The following is a 23,990-nucleotide window of genomic DNA, read 5'->3' on the forward strand; positions in this document are numbered from 1 at the left end:
TTGTGTGCTCAGTTCCACTTTAATATTTTATAAAACGGTACAGACACTGGTGCACCGTTACTGCAGTGGGTTGTAAAATTGCTAATACTCAGCCGTTATGCTGTAGTACAGCCCCAAGTCATATCCTGGCAGCACATGGGTGACTCACCCCCACCACATCCTCCAACTCACACCTTGTGTATACATGGCCAGTAGAGGGAGTGGCTGCCAGCCCACACCATACAGCAACGGCACAAGAACCAGACACATAAAAGGGTGTAGCCTACTGCCCACCTTACATTAGGAATGTTGCCATAGTTTCTCCCCTTACAAGGTTTAACAAAAAAAAAATAAAAATGACAAGCTTCTTTAAAAATATTCCCCCCATGACGAAATAAGACAAGTTAACGTAAAAAAAAACGTGCTGAGCAAGTACTAGGACTATAGGAAGAATGCCTGGAGAGTAAAACAAGGCTATGCAGAGGTAGAGCGAACATTTCATCAAGTGCCAAATCTGGACCAGGGCCAAACTGCTGTGCTCAGCGCGTTCAAAGCGGGGCCTCCCAGGAGACGCGGGCCGCCATCATGGCCCTCTTCAGCTGCTCGTAGGTGACAAACATGACGACGTTCCAGGAGCCCAGGCGCAGGAACGAGGGCATAAACCTGCAAGCAAAGAGGCACAGTTGAACTGAGATCCACGATGGGGGCGCACTAGCGTTCAACTGAAAGTAGGTCACATTTGGAGCTCCACCTGCTGATGGCAAGGGGCAGTCCCTACAGAAGCTTCTAAAATCAGTGCACTAACAGGCTGCTGCTAGAAAACCAGTACTCCCGCCTAAAGCAGGATCTACAACTATCAATACCAAGGTTTCCAAGCGCGGACCCGGGATTCAAACCCATGTTGCTCTGCATAGCCTTGCTTCCAAGGCGAGCACGTTACCACTGAGCTATACTACCAGTGGCCTACTATCTCATAGCCTGTAAATAAAGGCTTGGGCACCTCTAGGCGACAGACTAGTCTTTCAGATCAGGACAGTACAGGCCTAAATTACTGGTGCATTTCACAATACTAGGCCCCATGCAGGAAAGCCAACATGCCCCTGATAAACCAGTGAAGAATGGGCACCAGAAGCATTGCAGGGGGGTGGGAACTATAGCCCTGGGTCTTAGCCGAGAGGCTACAGCCCAAAGGCTAGCTAGCCCCAAGTCATGACAGTCCCATCATTAGGGTACCCCTGGATCTTTTGCAGACCAAGCAACACCCCTGATGGCCACCAAACGATCATAGTCTGTCTAGCTCTGCATGGCCACCACTTCTCAACGTGCTCCCCATGCCAATGAAAGCCTGACCAACACTATCCAAGGAGTTCCCATGCAGGTGGCTGGCAAGCCTGAAAGATGCCCTGTAGGTGACCAGCGTAGCCGTGGGCCAAACTGGCAAAGCAGCTACCATTAACTGTACTCACCCCTTGTAGAAGGCCTTGGGTCCTTCCTTTCTGAACATGGTGAGCGCACAGTTTAAGGCACTGCCATATTGACCCGGGGCAGAGTTCATGTATCTCGTCTTCACTACATCGACTGGGGAAGCAATCACGGTTGTGCAGAAGCCTGCACCGAATGCAGAGGTAAAGTGGCAGGGAAGGGTATCTGCAAGAAATGAAGAGAAATGCATTGAATGCCAACGTCCCCACTGGAAACTAGACTCTACAAGGACAGTAATTGCGAGCTAAACCCACTAGACAACCACACTACACAACCACCATTTTTTTAATTTAAATGTATAGAGCATGCAAACAGTCCTCGGGCATCGAGGCGCTGTTAGATGCGATGAGCTTAGTTACAAGATGCATGTGAAGGCATTTAAACATAATTACAAACTTAATACAATGACATGTTCACCACCTCTGACCATGAGCAACTAAAGGTTTAGGTTGTGAAATTTCCTATGCCTTAGGAGACAGTATCCAACTTGTCCACTCCCCTGCACCCCAAGGACTATTGTCTGATCCCCATGCCAGAGCATCACTTCGAGTCTTTCCTCCCCCAGCTCCAAGAGAAGTGCCTTAAGGAACTGGACCTTCTGCCCTAAAATCAGAATGAAACACCTTGCCGCCATCAACCACTACTACCCATGGTGAAGTCTCCAGTGAAAACGCACTAAAGCATTCGAAGAAACACAAGCAGGCCCTACACCATAGAACAGCTTCTAGCGCTAATCACAGTAGGCAGGCGCCACCTCTGTGGTACCTTGAGCTAATGTGCAAATGTCCATGTACGTTTCATCCCGATTTAAAGGTCCCTTAGATGTGTCCAATACCAAACAGTTACTCACATATGTAGGTTTGTAAAGCATCAGCTGGCCCAGGGAGTCATTAGCTCCTGGAGACTTTTTCAAGCTAACCAGGAGCTAATACGCTCTCAGCCATTTCAAGCCCTGTGCAAGATTGTCAAGTCAATCCTAAATGGTAAGAGGGGGCAGACATAAGTGCAAAAACACCACGCATCAAAATAGGATTGGCTTCTACACCAACTCCTTCACTAAGGTGCATGCAGAGGACAGGTGAAGCACCAAAAGAAAACTGGCCCCAGGACCAGCACACTGCACCCACCAGTCATAAGGTTGGACTTCAGCAGCATGTCCTTGATCAGATCATAAGTGACCAATTCAGTGCAGTTCACAATGGCATTTCGGGTAATGTTGGGTCCAGTGCCTAGAACACAAAGCAGAACAAGATGAGCATTTCAAGATCAATTGGATGCGGGTTTCGCCAACTCCAGGCCCAGAATCCTGGCCGCTTTTCAGGACATCCCTCAATATTCAGGAGGCAGACAAAATGCGCATACGTTTAGAATCATTGTATGAAAATGTACTTCATGAATATTGCTGGTATCGTGAAAACCTGGCCCTCGAGTTGGAGAACCAAATCAAGGTATACATGCAGACAAGACCAACCTTTCCATAGGCCCTTCATGCCCTCCTCTCTGGCAATGGTTTTATAGGCATCCATGGTCCCTTTGTATCTCTTGGTACCACTGGTGATGTTGGCCTGGAACCTCACCTTTACCACATCCGTTGGTTGGGCAATGGCCACGGCCATGGCTCCAGTGGTGCACCCGGCAAGGAGTCGGCTGCCGATGCCAACATCTAGGAGAAGGAAGATCAACATCAAGTCCTACTACACAAGCACCTCTTCAGTTACACAGAACCACAAATACACAGCATCACTGCCCAGCATTCCTTTCCACAGATGTCCAAAAGAAAAATGGGAGACAAGGCAGCCATTTTGTAAACTAGACATCACAATGGGGCTTAAAGCATAGATGAAAGTAAGCTAATATGGGAACAAATACATTGCTATCACCAAGCCATAGACTAGGCGGACCCCACAACTTATGTTATGCATACTATGGGCACGAGTAACAGCACCAACCCGTTGAGGTCCATCAGCATATTTCTCCAGAAAAGTAGGTGCGGTTGGAGGGCAGGGAACTCCACACTTGAAATGTGTGGGAAGCAAAAATGGTAGAACCCTAGTAACCCATTAGTGCCAACGCATGTAACTGGATGCGCTTCAAGGCAAAGGCTGGTTCCCACCAAGCATGTGCCCTCCCCACACACAGAGCACCAGAGAAGTTAGACTTACGCTCAGAGCCCTTGGTGTAGAATTGCTTGACGGAATCGTAGAGTCCGATGCGCACAGATGCGAAGCTCATCTGGCGCTGCAAACCGGCCACCAGGCCATTGTAGAGACTCTTGGGCCCCTCGGTCTTCACCATGGTGCTGATTGTGCCGAAGACACCCCTGTACTGCAGCGTCCGCGATGGGCCGGACAGAGACTTGCTCTCCCCTTGTATCTGTACAGGAGAGAAGGGGATGGAGAGGGTTTACAGTGACGGGCACTGCCCAATTCACTAAAACCAACTGAAAGAAAAGGCTCTTTTCCACTGCCATCCTCAGGCCAGGGGTTACCGCTCATCTGCGACTCCTTTAAGTTGGAAGAAATTGTACACAAGAAAAGCTATGAGCGATTGGGTTGGGTGCACATCGTAAATAAAAGCAGTGTACTGAGTTACTGGGTTGTGGCATCAAGGGGTACGAGTGGCTCATCCTCAGTCGCGGCGGTACCTGCATTGAATAGTTACATTACAGACATTGAATAAAACTGCATCAATTTCCTGAAGCTAGAGGCAAGCTAGGGTGCAGCAGCAAACTGGTACAAGTCAGTATAACCAACTGAAACTAGGTCTCTAGCCGGCAAGAGAGCAGAGTGTTGAGACTATGCAAGTGAGGCCAACCTCAGCCGTGTAACAAACTGAAACTAGGTCTCTAGCTGGCAAGAGAGCAGATGTGCTCACCATATCTGGCAATTACAATACTGATGTCACCAGGATCAATGAAATTTTCTGTCATTCAGGCATAGATGGCCACACATGGCCTCTGCTTGGACGACGAGAAGACCGAACTGCTCATTGTTGGTTCACCTAACAACCTACAAAAACTGAGCCCCAACTATTCTAAAATCAATGGAAACACCATCCCTGTCGCCAAAAACTTGGTTTCTATCTTGATGCCAATATCAATCTCACCAAGCAAGTCAACTCTACCGCTTCCTCCACCGCCTACACGGGTAAACTAATTCGGGCCTGTAGACCTTTTCTCTCTAATAGCTGCCTTACTCTAGCGAGAGCCCTTATACAGTCCAAGTTTGATTACTGCAACAGCCTCTACCTAGGCGCCAACCAAGCTATAATTAGTAAACTCCAAGTCATTCAAAATAACGCGTTACGAGCAGCACTAAATATTCCTAGGCGAGAGCATATCTCCAACTCTAGAATCACATGCAAATGGCTCACCACCCAACAAAAAATTGACCTCAAAACTCTGCCTCACATACAAAGCTCTCAACCACTTAGCCCCCCCTATCTTACCAATAAATTCACCTGGAAGCAGTCCAACAGAATTACTAGATCTTCCAACACCCTATGTCTCATGGTATCCAGATTTAACTCTAAGAGCCGGAGGCTCCAGCTTCACTGTCCTCGCATCCAACGTTGGAACTCCGCCTCTAAACATTAAGTCAGCCAGTTCCTTCCAGTCCTTCAGGAAACTTGCCATTGGGTGTTTATTGGCACAAAGTCAATTAGTATGCTAGACACAGTTACTATCTGTATATATTGTACATGTGCCAGTTATGTCTTAATTGGCCATGGCCTGTACTCTGTATATAACTTTTTGCTAAAAATATCACTGTTAATTACCATGTATTGTGCTTTGTAACATGTACCAGCGCCCATTTACTCCCGGGTCCGGAGCTCATTGTAAATAAACAAACTATGCAAGTAAGGCCAACCTCTGCCGTGTACCCCACTGAAACTAGGTACCTAGCCTGCAAGAGAGCAGAAGTGTGTAGGGGAGGAATGGCCACGAGGCCCCCCTCACCTACAGCTCCCTCCCCAGGTGAGGGCCATGGCTCGTTGGGCGCACCCTCATGCCACCCGGGCCCAGGTGGAGGGGGGTTCACCCGCCGACGACATTGCCCACACGCACCCCGTCTTTGCATTTACCAAAAATTAAGTTAGGCCTAGACGCCATCTTGCCCAGCAAACATGGTGTGAGTTCAGCACACTGTAACGAGGCCCCCACCTTTGGAGGGCCTTTCATGCATCTCTGTCGCCTCAGCAGCCCTGACAGATCCACTGCGAGCGCGTTCCCATGAGAAAGTCGGAGATGAGCTAAACCCGAGACGCCAACACGGCAACATTATATTAGTAACAATGTGATATTGCACCCCGTATGACCCGGACCGCAAGGCCGGGGTAGCGAGGAAAAAAGCTGAAGCATCACTATCTGAAGAAGGTAGAAAACAATTCAAGTATTGGTATTAATGAACTACCTCTGTTTAAAATGTGAATAAGCCATAAAAATGTAACGTTATATGATATCCCTCCAGGTCTGGACTAATGCTGCTATAACCACGGAGAAAGATGTTGACCAAATGTGTAACCTCTACCTGTAAAAGTGTTTTTCAATAGTATGTAGAAACTTGAACTCATATGTTTTTTCACCCAAAGCGGTGAGCTTCAATCTCTGTAAGCCATAACCTAGATATCCCTCGTATAACGTCTAATGTACATACAATACGCACACAACGTAGTGAATATAATGTGAAGTAATGAAAAGGTACTGGAACCGACTGTATTAAAGAAATGTGTAACGAAATTGAAGTATATATATATATGTGTCTAAATAACGTCAAAATAAGGCAGAACAGTATAGAACTTCTGCATCCACTGATCAGCAACGCACGAGGAAAATACCTTTGCGGGTATATGCAAGGCCATTCCCTCTCCCACCCCACCAAGCCTGCCAGATAAAAAAGCTAAGACTTGTGCCGCGCTCCCTCACCTCCCCCAACCAAGCTGGCGTTACTTCAGAGAGTCAGAGGCCCCGGCGCCGCAACCAAGGCCACAGCCCGCCACCTGTGTTATTTACAGCACGGTAATAAACCCACGGATGAACCCACTGATCTACCAGCACCCTCTCATAAATCCCACGAACCCCCCAAGAATCCTGACCCCGTGTAAGGACGACCCCCATCATTGAGACAAGACACAGAGACCCATCTATATAATAACTTCTAACGCAGCAGACAGACATGTATCATTCGGCCCAGGCCCCAGAGCCCCGTCCCGCGACCTAAAATACCGGTCAATAGGACACAGGTAAATCTCACCCCAACCGACGACCACCAGACCTCTCACAAGGTGCATTCCTCATGTGTTGTGTTTATTCTTATAAGATAAGCTGCTGAAGCAATTTATCAATGAACTTAAATGTCATTTTCTGAATAACTGCAGTGTGCATGGCCTAGGGCAAATGAGACAGGAAAGGTATTCGTCATTGTCACAGGCTGCCCCAGCGCATCAACACCGCACGGATGACCTCAAGCCGGCCTGCCAGGCCCAACCCAACCCACGAGGCTGACCAGTGACGTCGTCCCGCCAGGACCAACCCCGCTGCAGCAACACCTATAGTTAGTCGACGCCACCCAATCCCGATTGACCTGTGCCCCCTATAGTGTTTAGGTGCTGATGACGTTTCTTGTATTAGAAATACGCCTGTCTTTGCTATTGTCAGGCAGAGCGCTCTCGTAGGTTGCAGAGTTCTTTGCATGCCTTATTCTTGGATAAACTCCCACTTACGCTCACCCGCACTCTGTCTTGGTCTTATTCCCACTACGGGAGAGTCCCTTCTTGTCTCTCATTGCGGGGAGGATCGTGCTGAATTGGGGGCGCTTCCTTTCAGTGGTGACCCCGACGTGATATCTCCAAACTATTTTTCCTAACTCCTTCTTAACGACCCCCTTGTGGCACGAGAATCTCCGGTCGAGAAGGGATACGCACGGTGAGCCGTCTCCGGGAGGCCGCCCGCCAACGGCGACCGGCACAATAAGAAGTGCGCACTCAATGAGAAAGGGTACTGGAAAAAAATCCCCTTTGAGTGCCGCTCGCCGGAGCCAGGGGCTGACCGTTGAGTTACCGGTGACGCCGCCTGGACGGACCCAGTTTCGGAGAGTATCGGTTCAAGACGGGCACGTGAGTACCGAGTGCGAGTGATCGTCAAGGGGAAAAGGGGAAATTGGGAACAAAAGAACGGGGACAGGTAGAGGAGAAGAATATCGGGGGTCTACTACAGACGGGTCTTGAAACTTTCTTTATTCTTTCTTTTGCATATGGCCATTAGGAGTAAGAAATAAGTGACGTGGTAGAAGTGACGGAAACCTAGCTCCGAAAGGGGGTGGAAGGCGGCGCCGCATAGTACTATCTAGACTAGTACTGGGAATATATGAAGAAGTGAGAAATAAGTTATTGGTGTCTAGCAAAAGGAGACACCGGGAATATTTTTTAGTGATTGTGCTCTCTCTCTCTATTTCTTCTTTTTCCATTTCCACGGGGTAGGGGGCGAAAATGAGAAGGGTATAAAGAAGTTAGAACATCTTAAAAAGTGGGGACTCAGTAGTGGCACGTACAGACGTGAACACAGTAACCTTAGCAGGAAAACAGGGACAGCTGGTTAGGGAGGAAAGGGAGGAAAAAAAAAAAAAAAAAGTGTGAGCGGAAAGCATTGTGAAGGGTGCGCGCACCGTACGAGTGTTAGAGATGATCGGGTGGCCGTGAGGTGGTGTCAGAGAGTGTGGCCATAACCAGTACTTGATCTATTACAAGTGAGATCACATAAGAGTGCCTGGGAATGGGAAAGAGATGAGATATGGTGAGTGAGAAGAGATTTGTGCAGTGAATGACAGTGGGTGATAATTTTGAGAGGTCCGCTCTTGTCTGTGCCATAAAGGTATACATACGCATATTTACACCTAATCAAAAGTAACGAAGGCGAACGCGGTAGCGCTAGCAATTTAGAGGATGGGGGCTGAAACTCCCTTGTCACACATTTGTAAGAGCTTGCCGGGATATACTGAACGCATAAATAAATATCATGATCAATGGTTAACAGAATTGAAAGGGGAGGGGTTGCCCCAGATTTGGCCAGAAGGAGGGTCGTTTGACAAAAGCGTTCTTGATATGGTATGTACATGTATTCGCCTCAAGTATAAGGGAAAACAATGGCAGAATAGGAAGGAGATATTAGATCTTTGGAGATTGTTTGAGGAAGTACCCCCACCCAAAGCTCCAGCTCCAAATATTGATTTACCTTCCACCACAGACAATCCACTAATGATCCCGCGAGAAGAAAAGGAACAGGTAAGCACAGAACAACCTGCGGAAGTGGTTATGTTGTACCCAATGTTACCTAAACCAGCCCCTGCAGCAGGATACAGCGACCCGATTTATGTGCCTCCCGCTTCGACCAGCACACCACAAAGACCAACTGCACCCCCACCATACGAAAACACCAGAGAGCGCGCCCAGGGAGGCACACAAAGGGTGGACATAGAGAAGTTAACGAGTGACTTAGAGTCGAGGCTTACAGTGGCAAGAGATGAACTCTCAAGAATAAAAGACATATGTGAACGCACAGCATGCGCCCCCACGCAATATGGGCGCACGTCTAGAGCGTCGAGCGAAAGTAGACCAATTGAGGAAGGATGGAAAAAGGGGGAAATATTGTTCAGAATTGAGGAAGAACCGACCAGGATAATAGAAGTAGGGACAGCAGAAGGAAGCATTGGTAATGTCTCGCGAGAGAGAGGGATCAGAGAGGATTTGTTATGTGATGTCAGAGGAGGAGGGGATGAGAGTGATAGATTGAGCATGGCAGTAGGAGAAGACGGCGAGGAGCTAGATGGTGCATGTTCACTGGGGACTATAGAAGATGAATGGATGGGACGACTAAGAAATAGGGTGGGGAAGATGGCGTCATTAGAGTCAGCAGTGACTAAGGAAAAGGAAGCTGCAACGGCAAAAGGGAAATTACAACTCCCATTACTGCACAGGGGAGGTGGGAGGCCAAACTATATACCGTGGGCTCAGATGGACAAGGCTAATCTAATGAAATTACTACCACAGCTGTCAGGAGGGGCAAGCAAGTGGATATATGCATTTGAGAAACATACCGCTGGTATACCGCTGGCAGTAGGCGATGTGAAAAGCCTACTAGTGTCCGCAGTAGGGGATCAGGCAGACAGAGTATGGGCTAAAGCGGGTTTTCCAGCTGTAACTTTAGAGTGTGATCGCCATGATGGGGCTTCTTTTAACACCGTGCGAGCAAGGGTGTGGGACGCACTGCGGGAAACCTTCCCAGATACCCCTGATTTGCAGTCAGTAATGCAATGTACCATGAATGACGGGGAGGACGCTATGGATTACATTCTCCGGGTGCAGGAGATGTGGAGAGCGGAAACGGGTACGCCCTGGCACCAATCCACGTCTCTATTTTACTTCATCATTAAGAGAGGGCTCCCAAAGGAAGTGCAAAAGGCACTAGATAAAATAGCAGGTGTTGAGGCAAAAGGCTGGCCGGAGATCCAAAGCATAATAGTACACCATTGTAAACGGATCAAAGAAAGAGAGAGGGAAGTAGCACAGAAAAGGTTGGCGGATGAGGCGAAGTTGGTGCAATCAAAATTGGTGAAGGTCGCAGCAGTGGTAGCGGGACTCCCACTCATACGGGAGGGAGAGGAAGGAGAGGAGGGGCAAATAGCAATACAAGGAAGAATAGCAGCGAATTGGGCAGGACAAGGGCAACGACAGTGGACAGAGCAGGAGCAGAACGGAGGTCCAACGTGGCAAGAGTGGGCCCCAAGAGGAGGAAGAGGTGGGTACAGGGGTCGAAGAGGAGGACAAGGGTATGGAGGAATGGGAGGAAATGGGTGGCAGGGTCCCAGAGGTCCACAGGGGAGCTGTTGGAATTGTGGGAGATGGGGGCATTACTCAAGAGAATGTAGGAGCAGACAAAACAACGGTTTCCAAGAGATAGAACAGTACGGACACCCCCATCCAGGAAGCCCCTACGGCCTCCCCATGGGACAATACCAGCAACCAGACAATGTAGTACAAAGGAGTAACGCACAACTGCACGGACATCAGTACCGAACACAAACCAGCCCACAGAATAATGACAATGTGCACTACACGCCTGGTAACACTTTCGCCACAGTAGCTAATGGGGCACCCGCCCCCGCACCTTACAGTGGAGTGTCAGTGGTTTCGGGGAACATTTTCGATCAAGGGGGGGCAATGAGACACCCCGCATAGGACAGCCCACAGAGAGCACTTGCGTGTCCAGTACTGTCTACGACCCACAATGCATCAGAGGAACCATTGATAGGAGCGCAGATAGGAGACAAGCAATTCATTTTCATGGTGGATTCGGGAGCGGAGAAATCATGCATTAGAGAGGGCCGATTCCCGTTATCTAATAGAACGTTAGAGACGCAGGGGTTCTCTGGGGCTGTAATTGAAGTTCCTTACACAGAGGTATTGGATGTGACAGTGGGGGGTAAAACAGTGAAAGCACCCTTACTGTACTATGAAAACTCTCCCATCAACTTACTGGGGAGAGATCTCTTGAGCAAACTAAACATGACAATATCATTCACAGGGAGCGGTATCGTATGTTCAACGCCAGGCATATGCCCCCTCCGTATATTAGCAGTAATACACGGCCACACAATCATGAAAGAGATCAGAGGGGTACCGAGAAATGAGGAGATGTTTGTCGAAGGTATGAGAACATTGGCTCTCATAGTACCAGAACTAAAAAGGGTGGAGTGGAGGATCCCAGCAGAATTCCTTTTTCGTCCCATAGCAAGCCCTGACACTGCTCTTGGGACAGTACTATCGTTGGATTTGCATGCAATACATGTATCAACAAACAGAATATGTGTGATTGGTATTGACATGGAAGGGTGTGAGTGGCGGACAGTATTGTGTACAAATGCAAATATCCCGCTGAGAGAGCTCTCTGACGAGGAGCTATTTTCTGACACTGAGGGAGATGGTGAAGTAGTGATGGAACTGGCAATGCCCTGCGACATTGTAGTTACAGCCAGACAAACTAAGGTTGAACTAATGGCGGTAGTAGGAGCACCGCACACATTTTTTGATGAAGACATGAGTTCAGTACCCACTAACTTATGGACTAATGGCCCCCACGATGTAGGGTTGCTGCATGAAGTTCAGCCTGTGGTGATAAAAGTAAAACAGGGAGCAATACTACCCCGGGTGAAACAATATCCACTGTCGCGAGAAGCAGAAGAAGGGATCAGAGAGACAATAGAAGCACTGCTAGCACAGGGTATAATCGTGCCCTCAAACTCCCCATGCAACACATGCATTTACCCAATCAAAAAAGCGAAGGGGGGTTCATGGAGGATGATACAAGATTTACGCCCACTGAACGATGTGGTAATGAAGGAGTTCCCTCTAGTCCCGAACCCGGCGACAATACTGTGCAACATTCCAAAAGTAGCATCACACTTCACAGTAATTGACTTAAAAAATGCATTTTTTTCGATTCCCTTAGCAGAAGAGAGCAGGTACTTGACAGCATTTACATTGGGAGGAAGGAGGTTCGAACACTGCAGACTACCACAAGGATATTGCGAGAGCCCAAGCATATTTAACAGGGTACTACATGAAGATCTGGGGAATTTGTCTGTAGAAAGCACAGTGATTCAGTACGTTGATGATTTATTGGTTTGTGCGCAGGACGAGGAAGAGTGTAGACAAGACTCGATAACACCGTTGACATTATTGGCCAATAAGGGGTACAAGGTGGACAAGGGGAAATTACAATACTGTCTGACAGAGGTCCTATACTTGGGTCAGTTGATATCAAAGGATGGCAAGCGAATTATACCAGACAGGGCACAGGCGATTAGAACAATTGGAGAGCCCAAAACAGTAAAAGAGATGCAGAAATTTCTGGGTATGTGTAACTATTGCCGAGCATGGATATTGGACTATGCGGCATACACAAGGCCCCTGCTACAGGCACTGAAAGAAGCACAACAAGAACACAAACACATAGAATGGACAGAGGTGATGAAAACAGCATTTAACTCACTAAAAGAGCTGATATCAAGCGCTCCAGTACTAGCAAACCCAGATTATGGGCGCGAATTCTTCTTATTTTCACACTGCAAAGGAACACTGATGACAGCAGTACTGACACAGAAAACGTCTTTAGGGCACAAGCCACTCGCTTACTATAGCGGCACCCTAGACGCAGTAATGCAAGGTCATTTCGCGTGCGAGCAATCCCTAGCTGCAGCCGCGTTCGCAATTGGAAAAAGTGCCACGATAGTGATGGGCTGCCCGGTGACACTGTTTGTGGAACACTCCCTTTTTGCAATATTAGAGCGAACAAAGAGCACATTGACAACACAACGCGCCACAGCATATGAGATAATACTGTCCAGCGCTAACATCCATATATTAAGATGTAAAACAGTGAACCCAGCCACATTCATCACAGAGGCATGCACCGTAGAGGACATGCAAAACCATAACTGCGCCACGTACACAGGTGACGAAAGTAAGGATGCAGTGATTTTTGAAAATGCCCTGACCGAGGGTGAGGTGTATTTTGTGGACGGGTCAGCATCAATAGACATGGAGACAGGAGAAAAGCATGTGGGTATGGCAGTGGTACGATTAGAGGAAGATGAATATGAGATACTAGTACAACACCGCCTCCCATCACACTATTCAGCGCAAGCAGCAGAACTAATAGCGCTAATAGAAGCATTGCATGCCGCCAAGGGGTGCGCAGTGACCATATATACAGATTCAGCATACATGACAACAACAGTTCACGGTGGGTTGGCCCGGTGGGGGCGGAGAGGGTTCCGACGAGCAGACGGAACGCCAGTCCAGCATGCAGAATTATTGAAAGAACTGATTGAGGCCCTGCAAGACCCCACGGCAGTGGCCATCGTAAAATGTCAAGCTCATACCACCAATACAGATTTTGTATCTTTGGGGAACGCGGCAGCAGACGCCGCTGCCAAAGCAGCTTCATATCTACAAAAAGGTGAAATAGGAGAGTACATGTTGCACCACACAACAAGCCAAGAGGTCCCCACAGGATACAACATGATGTCCACACAGGAGATAATAGAGCTGCAAGAGGGAGCTAGTGCAGAGGAAAAATTGCTGTGGACTAAGAGAGGATGCAGCAAATCACCGACTGATTTATTGTGGCGACAAGAGAGTTCAGGAAAAGTGGCAATGCCAATTACGCTGTTAGAAATAGCATTTCAACAACTACACTTTCCCGCACACAACACGAAGAAACACATAATGGCAGAGATACAAGAAGATTGGTTTGCACCGTGCCTCCAGGAACACGTCACAAGGTTAGCCCTAGAATGCACGACATGTCAAATTTACAACTCAGGTATGACCTTGCGTACACTAAGGGGTACGATACCAAAACCAAGTGGCCCATTCAGAGAGCTCCACATTGATTATGTAGACATGGGAGAAAGGTGTAATGGGGCTCGATACATGATTGTGGTTGTATGTCCATTTTCGAGGTGGGTGGAGGCAGGCCCATGTGCCCGCCCTGACGCGAAGGGCGCCGCGAAGTTCCTAGTGCGGGAAGTGTTTCCGCGCTGGGGAATTTGCGACGTTATTCGCTCAGATAACGGGACGCATTTTGTTAATGAATTATTTAAAGAAGTGACTACATTATTGGGAATAAAGCACAAATTATGTTCGATTTATCATCCTCAAAGTAATGGCGTCGTGGAAAAGATAAATGGCCTGTTAAAAAGCAGATTATCAAAACTTTGTTTTTCCCTTAAAAAGACTTGGATGTACTGCCTGCCTTTGGCCTTGTTTGAACTACGAAACCAGCCAAGTAAGGATCACCATTTGTCCCCGCACGAGATCGTCACGGGAAGAAGAATGCATACAGCGCATTCGCCTCTCCGTGAGCGTTCTGATGCACACAGAAGCGCAGCTATATTGGGGGAGGAGTTCACAGAATATCTGCGAAAACTGACACGGGCAGCGCGCGTAATTGCAAAGCAACTAGCCCCCCCCTCGACAAGAGAGGAGGGGAACGCGACTGAACCAAACAGGTTGCCTGAAAAACCACTACAGCTAATGCCTGGTGACCTTATATATGTTAGAAGTTTTGTGCGGAGGTGGAACGCACCACGTTTCCATGGCCCCTATGAGGTAGTGTTTTGCACACCTACAGCAGTAAAGGTGAAGGGCCTGCGATATTGGGTGCATTTGACAGACGTACGTAAAGCTTACAGCGCTGCGGAAAGTGAGGTGCAGGACGAGGCACAGGCAACAGCGGACGATGAAGTTGTGCGGAATGAATGATTGGAATTTTGTGTGCTTTATGAGATGAACAGTGAGCACAATTAGCGCGCAACAAATGTCCTGGACTAAAACATGTACATATGTATATGTAAATTTTCTTTTTATTACAATTTTTGAAAGTTTTGCGTGGGGTTCTTTTTTCCCCTCCTGTGCTCTTTAAGATGTTTTTATTATTGTTGTTTTTAAAATGTCATGTTTTTTATTATTTATATATATATATAGTAAGGTACGAATAATGATGATTGAAAGGCTACCTTGTCTGTCAACACACCCCCTCCCTCACCCAACCCTATATTTTATCACCGAAACGTTACAACGTGGAAATGCTTACATGTTTGTATTTAATGAACTCTTGTGTCTCAAACAGGATTTATCATGGCATCGAATGGGCAGCCTGCAACTAATAGATATGTTAGATTTAGAGAAATGTTAGTGGCTAGATTAACATATTCATTTGAATGTGGTTTATCAATGTGTGCTATCGTGTTCTTCATCTCAATGTTTTGTCTGGTATTACACTGGATTATAGCGTTCATCTCTACCGAGATGAACGAGGGGGGAGGGGGGAACAACACCACCCTTGCCCCTGGAACGAAAACAATTCCGACTGTAGGTATCAAAGAAGGTGATTTCTTGATCTGGGATGGATCACACTTTGTGTGGGGATACTATACTACACCACCCACTGCTGTCCTCTCACAATCGAGAACCAAAAATGTAAATAATGACACAATGTCCCAACCTGGAACATACAACAACCACACGATCCCTCCCGCCCCAATTTCAAACAACGATCTCTTGTTTATTAAGGAGGATGGAAAAGTGATTATGATGACAGAACACAAGACCCTATATGAAGAATTAGAAAAGGGGGGTGGGAGGGAGGAAGGGGGGCCTGGTTCTTCACCTACTATAACGAGAAGGTACAGAAGAAGGGAGAAAAGTAGGCGGAGAAGAGAGACTGGTGGGAAAGGGTATGATGAGTATTATGGACTAGGGTTAGACAAAATGGAAGACCCACGACACCCACACCAAGCAAATAAATGGTATGCAGATATGAGCACAACAGCCAAACAAACAACCAATGAGAGCTGTTATGTCTGCTCACTTATCCCCCATGCATCAGGCACACCTAAAGTATTGTTGCCACGAGAATTGCCCATTGTGGATGCCCAATGTCTCCTTCATCTCACGCTGTGTAGAATAAAGAACACTTTCCAAGCACACGATGTCTCTTTCAGAATGCTACAGAACAACAAAACGTGCTATTCGCAGGCGTCTGGAGTGATCTGTCTTAAAGAACCTTTCTTTGCAATACAAGGGACACTGTTCTCCGAAAACAAATGGAAAGACGAAGAAGTGCTGTGCAAGGCAGAAGCACTGAAAGGTGTCCAACCGGACAAGTTGCGGTGGATGGAAAGAACGTGCTTGCCAATATGGAAAGAACACATCCCTAAACTAACATGGGTAACAGCGATGGAGAAACCCTTCAAGCTACAAAGTGAAATACAAAACGAACTATGTTTCAAGGGAGAAGGAAAAATGGCAATGGGAACGAACAAGAACTGTAACAAAACTCTCACCATCCCAGATATGAAAAAAGGGACAGCAGCACTAATGGACACCTACTGGGTATGCGGAAACAAGGCGTACCTGCACCTTCCCCAATCATGGAGTGGTAGCTGCTCAATGGCCACTTTGCACTCAACACTAATGGTGATTCCAGAAAGCCATATTGACAGAAGTAACATGATGAAAGGAGGCTTGAACCAGAATGCAGCTTCTCCAACTACACAAGCGCACCTTTATGTCCTGTCCTCCGGAGGGAAGGAAGAAGAGCTCTCAAGGAACAGGCGAGCCTCGAACTACATATCACAAGCATCATCTGACTTATTGGCACAGATCCCAGACAAGTATCGCCTGTTCAGCTCCGTGGAAACATTCTTTGCTTCGCTAGTATCAAGTGTCCAAGCAAGAGCAAATGCAAAATGGCTCCAGATCACACGGTGGGAACTGATCCAGTTGGCCAATGACACCGAAGAAGGGTTCAACATAATAAAGGTGGAACTACGAGCTCTGCGATTAATGACCATGCAGAACAGGTATGTTCTAGACCTGTTAACAGCAATCGATGGAGGTGTTTGCCGAAAAATAGGAAGTGCGTGCTGCACGTTCGTACCTTCCGAAGATGCAGAAAATGGGTCCCTGTCCCACGTTATTGAAGCAGTACATAACCTGGGCGAGAAGATGAAAATGGAAGGTGGAGCTGAGGATAGCTCGTGGTTCGACAATATCTTCTCCTGGGTTCCCTCATGGCTTGGAGTGACAATGAAGTTCCTGATACCAATAGTGGTGATCATCCTTGTGATGTTCTGCCTGTGCCAGGTGGGCCTCCGATGTTGTGCTAATGCAGTTCCTAACGGTGCAATGATGATGGTGACAATGGGCAACTCCGGTGGTACAATTAAAGCAACACAAGAAGTACATGTGCAGACAGGAGCAGACAACACCCCCAGGTACCAGTTAGTGCCTATGTGCCGTGATAAGTACATAGTAGATAAACTATGGCACACCACTATCAAAGAACCACGAGACGTAGAACTGGAATGGTATGAGGAGGTCTGGGTAGATCTGGAAGAAACTGGCGACTGTATATATTTAACATGTACACCAGACGAGTATGCTAGGAGAGGTGAGAGTTTAAGGGGGGTGTGCAGAGCATGGATGCCTATAAAAGGAACCCCTGCATGGGATGGTGCAGTGTTAGAGGAACAAGAATGTAGAAGATTGGAAGAGCTAAAGAAATTCGTTACTTTAAGTAACGAAAGGGGGGAAATGTAGGGGAGGAATGGCCACGAGGCCCCCCTCACCTACAGCTCCCTCCCCAGGTGAGGGCCATGGCTCGTTGGGCGCACCCTCATGCCACCCGGGCCCAGGTGGAGGGGGGTTCACCCGCCGACGACATTGCCCACACGCACCCCGTCTTTGCATTTACCAAAAATTAAGTTAGGCCTAGACGCCATCTTGCCCAGCAAACATGGTGTGAGTTCAGCACACTGTAACGAGGCCCCCACCTTTGGAGGGCCTTTCATGCATCTCTGTCGCCTCAGCAGCCCTGACAGATCCACTGCGAGCGCGTTCCCATGAGAAAGTCGGAGATGAGCTAAACCCGAGACGCCAACACGGCAACATTATATTAGTAACAATGTGATATTGCACCCCGTATGACCCGGACCGCAAGGCCGGGGTAGCGAGGAAAAAAGCTGAAGCATCACTATCTGAAGAAGGTAGAAAACAATTCAAGTATTGGTATTAATGAACTACCTCTGTTTAAAATGTGAATAAGCCATAAAAATGTAACGTTATATGATATCCCTCCAGGTCTGGACTAATGCTGCTATAACCACGGAGAAAGATGTTGACCAAATGTGTAACCTCTACCTGTAAAAGTGTTTTTCAATAGTATGTAGAAACTTGAACTCATATATGTTTTTTCACCCAAAGCGGTGAGCTTCAATCTCTGTAAGCCATAACCTAGATATCCCTCGTATAACGTCTAATGTACATACAATACGCACACAACGTAGTGAATATAATGTGAAGTAATGAAAAGGTACTGGAACCGACTGTATTAAAGAAATGTGTAACGAAATTGAAGTATATATATATGTGTCTAAATAACGTCAAAATAAGGCAGAACAGTATAGAACTTCTGCATCCACTGATCAGCAACGCACGAGGAAAATACCTTTGCGGGTATATGCAAGGCCATTCCCTCTCCCACCCCACCAAGCCTGCCAGATAAAAAAGCTAAGACTTGTGCCGCGCTCCCTCACCTCCCCCAACCAAGCTGGCGTTACTTCAGAGAGTCAGAGGCCCCGGCGCCGCAACCAAGGCCACAGCCCGCCACCTGTGTTATTTACAGCACGGTAATAAACCCACGGATGAACCCACTGATCTACCAGCACCCTCTCATAAATCCCACGAACCCCCCAAGAATCCTGACCCCGTGTAAGGACGACCCCCATCATTGAGACAAGACACAGAGACCCATCTATATAATAACTTCTAACGCAGCAGACAGACATGTATCATTCGGCCCAGGCCCCAGAGCCCCGTCCCGCGACCTAAAATACCGGTCAATAGGACACAGGTAAATCTCACCCCAACCGACGACCACCAGACCTCTCACAAGGTGCATTCCTCATGTGTTGTGTTTATTCTTATAAGATAAGCTGCTGAAGCAATTTATCAATGAACTTAAATGTCATTTTCTGAATAACTGCAGTGTGCATGGCCTAGGGCAAATGAGACAGGAAAGGTATTCGTCATTGTCACAGGCTGCCCCAGCGCATCAACACCGCACGGATGACCTCAAGCCGGCCTGCCAGGCCCAACCCAACCCACGAGGCTGACCAGTGACGTCGTCCCGCCAGGACCAACCCCGCTGCAGCAACACCTATAGTTAGTCGACGCCACCCAATCCCGATTGACCTGTGCCCCCTATAGTGTTTAGGTGCTGATGACGTTTCTTGTATTAGAAATACGCCTGTCTTTGCTATTGTCAGGCAGAGCGCTCTCGTAGGTTGCAGAGTTCTTTGCATGCCTTATTCTTGGATAAACTCCCACTTACGCTCACCCGCACTCTGTCTTGGTCTTATTCCCACTACGGGAGAGTCCCTTCTTGTCTCTCATTGCGGGGAGGATCGTGCTGAATTGGGGGCGCTTCCTTTCAAGTGTTGAGACTATGCAAGTGAGGCAAGCCTCCGCTTCACTTGAGTGGACAGTGCATTCCCCAACTATATCTAGCATGATGTCACTAGAGTCAAGTAACAGCGCAGGACCGAGTCCCCTTCAGCGCTCAGTTCGCCACAACATTGTTGTGCAAGGCCCCACACAACAATCCTTGGACATATATCAATCCACACATTGCAATTAGTGAATAGCATGACAGTATATTTTAGATAAGGCTCTGGTGTTGAGTCCCCTTTGGTGCGCCCCATTGGTTGCAGCCAGAAGGGTGCTCCAAATGGGGGGGCTTGCGTCAAACACGGCAGAGGCAAATGGCTGACATCCAAGGACGTGGTAAGGGCCCCGCTTCGCCTGGTGTAGACGACATGTTCAAGACGTTGCAGGCATCTAGGTCACTGAGCTACAACAGCAGGAGCCCTCCAGACAAAACCAGATGGCAAGAAACCCCACCAGACAGCAGCACGAATGTACAGTAGGGGAGATGGAAAGTTACCTGAAGGCGGACTTTAGCGGTGTCCAGAGGGAAGGTGAACAGGTCAGCAATGCATGCGGCAGTCCCGGCACCAACAAACTTCACTGCTGCGGTGGGAGGCACATCGGTGGGCTTGAATCCAACCATTTTGACTGACTGGGAGCAGTGTGGTCCAAAATTAGACGCAAAGTCTGACCGGAAGGAAGGAGATCGCTGGAAGGTGATGTAGTGATAAGACGAGGCAAACGGACTCTGCCCCAAGTCTGCAAAAAAACAAGAGGATAAGATGGGCTTCCAAGTGGTAAATCATGTGCACATTGGCCAACCATGGTCTTGTATAGCGCCCATCTGCAGCTACAGAAGGCCTCAGTGCGAGGCGCTAAGAAAAATGGGGAATGGTTGTCACCAGTGTTGATGGGTGTGGATCAGTCAGAAGACCCAAGTTCCCAGCTCTGTGCCAGCCTGCCTTTTATGGGTTTGGCTGAGGAACTTGTTAGGGAGGAGCCCAAGATCCGAACGAGAACAGCACTTTAGCTACTGCCGTGGAAGAGTGAGGCAAACATGGTGTGGATGCGATAATGACTAGGCCTATGAGTTTGAGTAAAGTGTTGGCGATCTTGTCTGGTTGGGCCAAGGCAAAGACAACCTGCAACCATAACCCCGTCCCTCTGCAGGCTGGTCCCATTTCGCTAGCTCAATGCCACCAACCTCACACCCGTCTCAAACAACTAATACACCATGAGAAACACACCAAGCACCTGCAGATTAATGAAAGGGTCAGCGAGCCCATCACCCCAAGAGCACCCACTCGAATGCCAACACATCCTGCTATAGACAGATCACGGGTGCAGAGACCAGTGTCCTGTCGGAATGCAGCAAGCATTGCTAGACAGGGTGTACACTGCATTTTAGAACCCGCACCCAATCTCCCAGTAAGCAGGCTATTGGGGGGCTGGGGAGGACAGTACACCGCCGCTTTTAGTCTAAGCCAATAGTTACAACAGACAGATTCTAAAGCTGGGACATTGTGCCCATTTCTCCCTGCACCCATGTCAAGCTGTAAGATTAAACACGTGTAAGCCATCCATTCCTAGTACTGGCAACTGAAGCCAGTAGCGTGGCTGCCATCGGGTTAGACGGGTGTCACCAGCAGTGAACAGTTCAAGACTCGCGCACTTCCGGGTTCTTTGTTGGGCTGCACCTTGCACCAGAGCCCAGGCCCGACGCTCCGATTGGCTGCTCCTATTAGTGGGCTAAAACAGCAGTAACCAGAGCGCGGGGGGGGGGGGGGGGTCAGGGAGAGGCGAGAGGGAGCCAACGGCCCCCGCCCCCACCCGACAGCTGTGTGCCTGGATAACAAGAGACGAGAACGAATGTGGTCACATTACACTAATGTACCCCCTGCGCCAATGTGGGGCTCACCTTCCCGTTACTAAAGAACAGGAAGCACATTTTACTTAATTACATTTATATAGCTCACAGCAGCCCTTGGGCATCGAGGCGCTGTTACATGCAGGGAACTTAGTTACTGGGGAAGGGCACATGGGAGCTGTAGTTTTACATGTGAGCAATATAGCTTAGGATACATATAATATACATGTGAGCAAGGATATTTTGCGACACATGGCCAGGTCATTTTGGACGTGGCTAAGCGGCACCATTTATTTTCCAGCGGCAAACTGTTGAGGCGAACGCTTCCGCCGTTATCTCACGCCCCAGCCCCCCCCCCCCCCCCCACCCCCTGCTGTTATCTCACGCCCCAGCCCACCGCCGTTATCTTATCAGATCAAGGACCCGGGTGAAGTGCCAGAAGGACGGCTAGAAAGTGCCCCGGACCCAGTGCCATCATATGGCAGTGTGATGCAGGCGGCAACATTTTAAGCAAATGGGAAGCCTTCTTTCTTTAATTGCCAGCCGACTGGAGAGGGTACTTGGGGACAGTGCTTATATGGTCACATATGGCCTCCGGGAGCTGTAAAGCTTGTATCTTTTGGTGTCGCCAACAGGCAAGCCGGGGACGGGCAGGGTGTTCTTGCCCCAAGACACAAAACCTGCGGTTCTCACAAGCCCACAACTGTGCTGCTAACGTGCCATGCACACGGGTGCATGGTTACATAGTTCAAAAGCCGACATGAGTTTTATAAGGTGGCTGTGGTGTGCATTTCAGGGCATAGACCCTGCGGATCGAATGGGGTCTGCAGCGTACTGGAGTGCAACCAGTATAGGGGACTGGGTGCACTCTAAACCAATTTCTCACGTGCAGGAGCTTTGAGCCACCCGACATTCTGTCAATATATGTGCTCCGTTTGCACGACCCCATTTACAACACTTAAAGCCAATTCCATCTCCACCCATAGGTAGGAGCTACAGCTGGGGGGGGCAGGAGAGTACCCAACACCCAATATACTACGCGGGAGATGTTTGCCAATGCCGTGGCATAGTAATAATGAGTCAAATCAAGTGGAGTAATAGCCCTGCAGTGGCTAAACAGGGGGTACAGCTTGCCCACCAGCAGATTTTAGAGCCAAGACATTTAGCAGTGGGGCACCTCTCCCGTAAGGCACCCTCGCAGGGTGCCGCACAGGAAAGTTATCCTGCTGGCAGGACAAGAACATGAGGGTGCCGAGCAAGGGGTGCTCCCGCTCAGCACCCTCACCGAACGTTACAATGCCATTAGATCGTAAGCAGAAACTTTGTGCTTTATGAAACCAACTGTGGCTTTCAAACCCAAGGCTGCTAGGCTCACTTGATGCCATTGCGACTTGGCACGTAGGATGGGAAACTAGAGCCACGCTTGGATGGGCGGGGGGTGCGCGCGCTCTAACGGGAGACTCACCTTACTCAAGTGTTGCAGGACGGGCTGTGCTGGACGCGGATCAGGATTCCCTGAAGGTGTCCCGGACGTCGAACTTTCTTTCCCGGTAGCCCTGATCTTCCATAGGTAAACGTTTAGAAAATGGGGTCCGAACGACCATGCTCCGTATCCTACAAGAAGAAAGAGAGGTTAAGAAACAGCGCAGGCAAACGAGGAGGCGCGCGCCTAGAAACCGGCCACTCGGCGCTACTAGCCCGCAGCATGCATGCCGCGGATTGCCAAGGCAGCAGAGGCAACAATAAAGCCCATTTCAAGAGCAGACGGGGTAGAGCGGGGGGTGGGGTACGGTTATAGGCACCAGCGAGGTACCCGCGCATGTTACAAGAGACATTAGGAACCATCTTGACAAAGCCACCCCCTCCCCCCCAGGGTGCATTTACTCACAAAAGGCAAAAGGAATCTCCCACATACTGGTAAAAGCCGGCACCCCTTACATACCCCAGGGGGCGCCCGGGAGGACACTCAATACACAAAACCAACGAATCCGTTACACGAGGCGCACCCCCAAGAAAGCAGCACTAGCTGAATGCGTGCAAACTATGCTTTTCAAAAATGCCACCAGCCAGGGGAAAAAAAAAATATATCGGCCCAGGCAGAAGAGGGTGATGCATTTCAAACACCAAACACCCGGGGCAAAATGGGTGATTACGAAAGCGCCCTGGGTACAAAGGCGAACCCCCCCCCCTTAAAGTGACGGACTTTCCCAAGATTATCTCGGTCACAAGAGGGCAGATATCCAACAGCCCGCTCACGATAGTCAGCCCACGGCATCAGCGCCCGAAAACGTGCCCTTTGCCGGCAACCACCACCAGAACACAAACACCCTGAACCCGGAGACTGCTGCGCGAGACGACACAAAGAGGAAGCGGAGTCTCCGCCACCCGAACGCGACACACAACACCGCCACTTACCTGGTTACAAATAATTAAAAGGGGGGAAGGTTGCAGAAAAGGGGGGACAGCAAGGTGGCAACGAGCTGCAAAGTGCTGAATGCGAGCTTGTGGGGAAAAGCCGGTTCCGCTCTGCCTTTATAAGCAGTGCGAGCCGGGGCCGGGCGTGCAGGGGGCGGTGTCAGCGCTCGCTGACACCGCCCCGAGCGCCCGCGGCGGA

At 48.8% G+C, this 23,990-nt stretch overlaps 1 protein-coding gene across 1 annotated transcript; it reads right to left on the minus strand.

Annotated features, from left to right (window-relative positions):
* UCP2 (uncoupling protein 2) lies at window positions 1–23,990 on the minus strand. Its single transcript, XM_069640135.1, has 8 exons — window positions 23,792–23,990; window positions 22,842–22,990; window positions 20,027–20,268; window positions 3,624–3,834; window positions 2,933–3,124; window positions 2,589–2,690; window positions 1,446–1,626; window positions 1–642 (listed from the first exon to the last, which is right to left on the minus strand). Exons 3-8 carry the CDS (start codon window positions 20,150–20,152, stop codon window positions 528–530), a joined length of 927 nt encoding a protein of 308 aa, XP_069496236.1. The 5' UTR covers window positions 20,153–20,268; window positions 22,842–22,990; window positions 23,792–23,990; the 3' UTR covers window positions 1–527.

This window comes from Ambystoma mexicanum, chromosome 7q (assembly GCF_040938575.1).
Source record: "Ambystoma mexicanum isolate Mex_15411 chromosome 7q, UKY_AmexF1_1, whole genome shotgun sequence".
Lineage (NCBI taxonomy): Eukaryota > Metazoa > Chordata > Amphibia > Caudata > Ambystomatidae > Ambystoma > Ambystoma mexicanum.